This window comes from Panicum hallii, chromosome 3, assembly GCF_002211085.1.
Source record: "Panicum hallii strain FIL2 chromosome 3, PHallii_v3.1, whole genome shotgun sequence".
NCBI classification, from domain to species: Eukaryota; Viridiplantae; Streptophyta; class Magnoliopsida; order Poales; family Poaceae; genus Panicum; species Panicum hallii.
In genome coordinates, this window is record NC_038044.1 from 7948668 (window position 1) to 7955396 (window position 6729).

General features: G+C 45.7%; 1 protein-coding gene across 1 annotated transcript; it reads left to right on the forward strand.

The window, feature by feature from the left end:
- The first annotated feature begins 1542 nt into the window (after positions 1 to 1542).
- Positions 1543 to 3982, forward strand: LOC112886879 (putative pentatricopeptide repeat-containing protein At1g68930). Its single transcript, XM_025952898.1, has 2 exons — positions 1543 to 3466; positions 3749 to 3982. The coding sequence occupies exon 1, from the start codon at positions 1724 to 1726 to the stop codon at positions 3245 to 3247; it is 1524 nt and encodes a 507-aa protein (XP_025808683.1). The 5' UTR covers positions 1543 to 1723; the 3' UTR covers positions 3248 to 3466; positions 3749 to 3982.
- Positions 3983 to 6729: the final 2747 nt, after the last annotated feature.

The window sequence follows — 6729 nt, forward strand, 5'->3', positions numbered from 1 at the left end:
AGATGGGGCTTCTTGGTGTGTTGGCGGAAGGCGGAGGCAGCACACCCATAGCCCATGTCAGCTCTTCATGGGAGCGAGTACCGGACAGGATAGATGAGCGTGGTACTTCCTCTTTAGTAGGATATATGAGAAGGCATGCAGTACCGTATGAGGTGGATGCAGTACCATCACTGGAGCTTTCAGTTTTGACAATTACAATGGTGGGAAGAGTAACTAGGACAGAGGGTAGATAGCCGATACCATATCCGGTACTACTCCCTCCAATCTGGTTTTCAGTGGTCAGCATATAGTTTGATACTCCAAAATCATGATTTGCATTGATCAAGATCATGGTTTTCAGTGGCCAGCATATAGTTTCGACTGAGATAAATGAAGCTTGCAAATATGGCAAAAGAAGCATTGTAAAATTTCTCTTGATTGACGGCCCTTTTTTTCCAAAAAATTTCTCTTTTTTGAGAGGGTAGATATCAGAAACTACCATAAAGTAAATGGTGTAAGGACCGGGAAGCAGGGTATAAAACCTATGCTATGCCATGATAATTTGTATGCCCTTACTCGATCCTACATGGAATCAGATGTAAACAGAAAAAAAAGCATAGATCAAAATTCTCTTTTACTAAATCAATTGGCTCATGGCTGTCATGTCATTAGGCATGGGAGGCAGCAGGACATTCGGCTGACCAAGATTTGAGTATTCTGGTGCTTCGCAAACGGCAAACCTATGCATGGCACCCAAGACGACACCACAGGACCGTAGAGTGGCCGGTGCAACCTGTGCGGTTGTTCAGGGCCTCCAAAAATTAGGAGGCCCAAAATCTCTGTTCAGTACTAATTAACAGGTATGAATGAAAGGTCCAAACACAGCAAGTTTGATGGGCTCATGATAAATAATTAGAATCAGGAATCCGCAAGTTTGAAGCCTTGCTGGTTTGGTTCGGCTTCTCTTGCTGGATTCTTGAATCATCAAACCTGCGGCTCGGTGGCTCCCTCTTCCTGTTGCACGCTGCTAAACGCTAGGGCTTCTATATACTGCAAACTAGAATATTTTTCCTACCCATGGATCGATGCAAACTAGAACCTGCGGAGACTGTTACAGCCATGCATACAAATGAGGCTAGGAGGAGAGGAAATAAGTACATTTTTATTAATTCCTTATGAAACTCGCCCACACTGCTTGACACTTCAGCAGACGAATCAAGCGACCAAATGCCCTTTCTTTCCATTCGACGTTCATACTGGCCTATATGAATGGGACCCGTGTTAAAAGTAGTTCAGAAAGTTTGTAGGAAATTTATTTCAGTTTTATTTTTAAAATTTAATTTGATTAAGTATTCACAAAAGTTCTCTTGAAAACTTGTTAATTTGGAAGTTCTAATGGGAATGTATATGAGGAGACTTTATAAAATCTTATGCGAAGATTTGTGTTCCAAAAGCGATTCAAGGAAGAAAGTTACAGAGAAAAAAATTACTAAATGTAAGTTACACAGAATAAAAAAATACTACTCATTAGTATTGAAAAAAGAAATTGTCGGACCCGCGAAAACCGCGAGCCGCCGCTTCGCTCGCGCGGACACCGCCAGCGAGCCTCCGTGCCACCGGACACCGCCAGCGAGCCTCCGTGCCACCGCGTTCCCAGCTCTCCGACCGGCCACATCAGCCGCGCGTGCCACCGTCCGCTACTCTTCCGGGCAAGAAGGCTTTCTTCCCTCTCTAGGCCACCGACATGTCGCGCTCGTGCGCATCTCTGCCGAGCCCGAGCACCGCATGGAACGCCACCTCCCTCGCCGGCGCGCTGAAGGCCGCGGCGGTCCGACGGTCCGCGCACCACGTCGGGCCCCTCCACGCGGTGCTCGTCAAGCTCGGCCTCTCGGCCTCCGCCATCCTCGCCACCTCCCTGGCGCACCTAGCGCTGCGGTGCGGGCTCCCGCGGTATGCGCGGGACCTGTTCGACGAAATGCCCCGCCCGGACGTGGTCTCCTGGACGTCCCTGCTCACGGGCCACGCGCACCAGGGACTGCACCGCGAGTCGCTCGCGCTGCTCCGGCGCATGGTGGGCTCTGGTGTCGAGCCCAACGGGTACTCCCTGTCTGGTGGATTGCTTGCATGTGCCGGTGTCGGCCAGGATGCACTTGCTCTCGGGAAGGAAATCCATTCCAGGGTTCTCAAGATGAGCCTGCATTGTCCAGTCGACCCGGTCGTGGAGAATGGGGTTCTTGATATGTACTCGAGGTGTGGGAGCATTGAGTATGCTCGTAGAGTGTTTAGGGTGATGCTGGTGAGGAACATAGTTGCCTGGAACTCGATGATGGCAACTCTTCTTGGGAGTGGGCGGGCAGAGGAGGCGCTGAGGTTGTTCGTTTCCATGGTTTCTTGCGGTGTTGGCGTGGATGGCTTCTCATTTTCCATAGTTGTGGATGCATGTGGGGAGCTGGCTTTGTTGAAGCAGGGGATGCAAGTGCACGCACGGGTTATTGGTGGAGGATTTGAGGCAGATGCCGTTGTGAGGAACTCTTTACTGGATATGTATGCAAAGTGTGGGTGTGTCGATTCAGCAGAGCTTGTCTTCAAGGTGGCATCGTCACAGGATGCTGTTCTTTGGACTACAATGATCTCAGCTTATGGCAAATTTGGCCGGGTACAGGATGCAGTCAACATGTTTGATAGGATGGCACAATTGGGCATAACACAAGATGGCATAGCATATCTTGCAGTTTTGTCAGCATGTAGCCATGGTGGACTTGTCAGAGAGGGTTGGCACTACTTCAATTTGATGTCTGACAGTCAAAGCTCAGTTAAGATGCATCCTGAGCACTACGGATGCATGGCAGATCTCCTATGCAGGAGAGGTTACCTAGAAGAAGCTCTTGAATTCATTGAGAATATGCCATTTGACACTAGCATTGCTGCTTGGAGTGCTTTACTTAACTCATCTCGGATCCATGGGAATGCCAGGTTGAGTCAACTTGCAGCATCCCATTTGCTCAAGCTTGATCCTGAGAACCACAGCAATTGGGTTGCTCTGTCAAGCGTGCATGCATCGGAGAACGATTGGCATGTGACCTGGACTATCAGGGAGAGCATGAGCAGAGAGTGTGTGAAGAAAGAGCCTGGGTGTAGCTGGGTTGAATTGTATGATGGTGTTCATATTTTTCTAATGGCCGACCAGTCTCGTCCTGAATTATTTGAAATACTGCAGACTCTTGATTCTTTGGAGGATATATCCGTGATGCCTTTTCAAGGAACTTAAATCAATGTGGTTTTGATCCCACCATGCAGCGCGATGTTGTAGATTATCAAGAGAATAAACTTTGTTACAGGTTGTTGCTCCCAGTTCTGAATATGATGAAGATGAATGGTTGTTTTGGACCTACTGTTGGTTATAGAAATGGAAGATGAGTTATTGAAAGTTACGGGACCTTTTCAATTCGGAAAACTTATCTTTCTTCCATATGCAGAATATGTAAAGGTATGGTATGGCTGCTTCTCTTGGTCAAGCATCCTATGTTTCCTTGCTCCTCAACTCATGTACATACAATCCATAACATTTTATGAGGCTCTTCTCAGTTCTTAGTTTACCTCATTAAACCTTATCACCTTAAAAACACTAATATCAGTTAATATATGCTAATAACCTATTTAATACCATCATTAGCTGGTGGCCACCTACATCTAGTGAGCCAGGCCCGTGGGAATAGAGTTCATTTGCATTTCCTGGGAGCTAGGCTCATGGTGCCTTTTGCATGTGCAGGGCCAGGCTCCGCTCGATCTCCAGGCAAGCAAACAGACGCAGGCTCCGGAGCCTGGGTGAGCCTGGTACACCCAACCAATCAGGCTCTAGGATGATATTTCTCTCACACTGCTCTAAACAAGTGCACACCAGTGTATATAGTCACACCCATGGACTGAAAGGACACCAGAGGTCCAAATTAAAAAGAATGGCAAATCATGCATGGTTCGGCGTTTATTTATTCTTTTGATTCCAGTTCACATTTCTTCATGGTTCGATAAAGACTAAAGTATTATTTTTCCACGCGAAATTTAACGAACCACTCCCAAAGCTAGCACCGCTTAGCCTATCTTACTGATGCCATGAATCTGTGATACCTCCTCTGTTAGAATGATGGCATGGGTGCGACAGTGGCTCTTCAATCAGGACAGCCAAATCACTCGAGTCTCTACAAGGGATCAACCTGAGCAGTTGTCTTGTGGGTCTATATTGGCAACCTAACCTCCCAAGCGTGGAACCAGTGTCCAAAGGACAGCCAATGCAATGTGTTTTCCCAATACCACTCATCCCCAAGTGACTTGGTGCTCGACAGGATGTCTACTGATTACTGAATGGAGAGAATAGATAACATATGAGGCAAAGGAGCACCCTAGTGTGATATATAACTGGAGAAATATCTAGGAAATGAGCTCAATGTTGATGGTAGTTGGTAGAGCACACAAGTGTGCATGTGCTCTTATTTTCTGAGATTGAGCGGCCGGCCGAATTGAGCCTGAGTTTTCTTTTGGCAGAAGTGAATATTGGTTGGTAGATTACATATATTAGCCCAGCGTGCAAGTGGTCACAGTAGAATACCTTACATAATAAGGTAGAGTTATTTAGAGCAGCTGCGAAAGAGGCACCCTCAGATGGAGCTTTTTTTTTTTAGTTTTTGAAAGAAACAGAGAGGTACGGTGTTCCCTGGGTGCACCTTAATTATGGATGGCGTGATAGGCATATTATGGTGTAGCCATCTCTGTCGTCTCTGTAGTTTCAGTAGTCAGCAAGGCATCCTCTGCACTTCCTATTTCGCATATTTCATATTAGGAAGTATGAATCTGACCCAAGTGAGGTCCTGTAGTGGTCATTACAACAGATATGAAGGTTTATGTGATGTACGTTAGTCAAAATTCTAAACTCTGTTTATCATCTATTAAACTCTGTTTAATGTGATGTACCCTAGCTAGTACGTGTCACCTTATGTACTTGTGTTGCAGTAATCAAGTCAGATTATCATCTACTCTGTTTTGATGCTAAAGCTGGCCTACCTACAGCCTCTGGCCCTCTGCTTTGGAAGGGTAGTACCTAGGAAGTACAGCTGAAATGAATGACACTTCTTACTAACCACGGTCATGATTCTTAAACAAGGGTTGTCAGTAGGTTTTCCTTCTCTCTCGCTCTTTTGCGTGTGGAAGATCTCCCCCTTTTGAGTAGTTCCAGCATCAAGTCTCAAGGAACAATCGATTTTTGGGAGGACAGGTGACACGCAATATTAACAAATTAATAGTCTTTTGCATGTGCCAGTCGTAGAGACACATCACGGCCTATATATATACGGCTTGTTCTTGCACCACTCCACGCTCTTCAGTCCCATTCTCGGTCGCAACAGCCAACAAGTTATTGGTCCTCTCTACTTCAGTTCGTCTACTACTGTCGGCTAGCGATGGGGGTTGGGAGGTACCGGGATTTCTACATGCAGCTTAAAATGCCACTACTGTGCTATATGGCTCTGCTGTGTGCTTAAAATGCCACTACTGTGCCATATAGCTCTGTTGTGTGCTACGGCAGTCCTCTTTTCTTCTCCAGACAACAGCTGGATGACAAGGTGCCGTATCCTGTCGACATGAGTTTTCTGCACGTCCGTCAGAAAGACACACCAGGATCGTTCAGAGGCATGAAGGATGGAAAGCGCAGCGTGGAAGTCGTGATGACCAAAAGGTAGCTTAATTGGAGAACCCTCATGATTTGTACGGTACTAGGAAGGCAAAGGTTGTTGGGAGGAAAAAGAAAGAAAAAACAGAAAAGCAACAGATCAAGGTAAGGAGGTAGTGAATCGAAACATATCTTTTCCGGCGACTCTAGGCAACCTCTTATTTTCTGGCGGCAATGGATCTAACTCTGGCGAGCTCGTTAGGGTTTTAGGTCTGGATTAGGATTTCAGATTGGGAAGAGGATTGGTGGCTGTCGGGTGTAAAAGGATGGTCGGGAGGCTGCCGGACCGGTGGTGGTTGCGGGTTTGCGGGCGGCAAGGCTGGCGGCGATGGCGCCGCGGGCTGGTAGTGGAGGATGGTGTGAGCAGTGGGGGAATTGTAATTATTCACACAGATTGACATTGTACTACTTAGTTTTCAGTTGAAAACTTTGTGCAATTTTCTAAAATGTTGTAACTAGTACACTGCAGAAAAAATAACTTTAATTCTTCAACTCGCTTTACTAAAACAACAATATATAATACATCCTTATTTTAAATAAGAAATAATTGAAGTGCTGTAACATTTAAATCATCTAGCAAATCCTGGAAAAGCTGCATGAAACTTATTTCCATTATTTAGATATTGACTTGGCTACTTATTCATTAAATAGAAACATAGAAAAATTAGGGAGAAAACAAGGTATAGATTATTTAGATAAAGGAAAACAGTTGGGCCTTTAGCATTTCTGATGCATACGAGCAAGAAAAAATGGATTTAATTTTGTCTAGGATGCAGTAAATGTTCTGTTTACCTCTTCGTACCATAAAGTGGGTCCGACCTTGTATATATATTGCAAGCCTAAGATGCAAAATCACAGAGAAGATAATTATCCACTCCAGCGAAAAGGGACCATGGAAAAGGAAGAGAGATAATTATCCACTACTGTACATTGATACAGCAATAGTGCAGTGTGGATGCTAAACCCTGTGAGCATCGTCACTCCCAAGTACCGCATCCACGCACCAAAATTTGCTGCGGACGTCGGTGCCT

Bases quoted from the DNA above. Each gene is read 5' to 3' on its own strand.
- LOC112886879 (XM_025952898.1), top strand. From the start codon at position 1,724: ATGTCGCGCTCGTGCGCATCTCTGCCGAGCCCGAGCACCGCATGGAAC.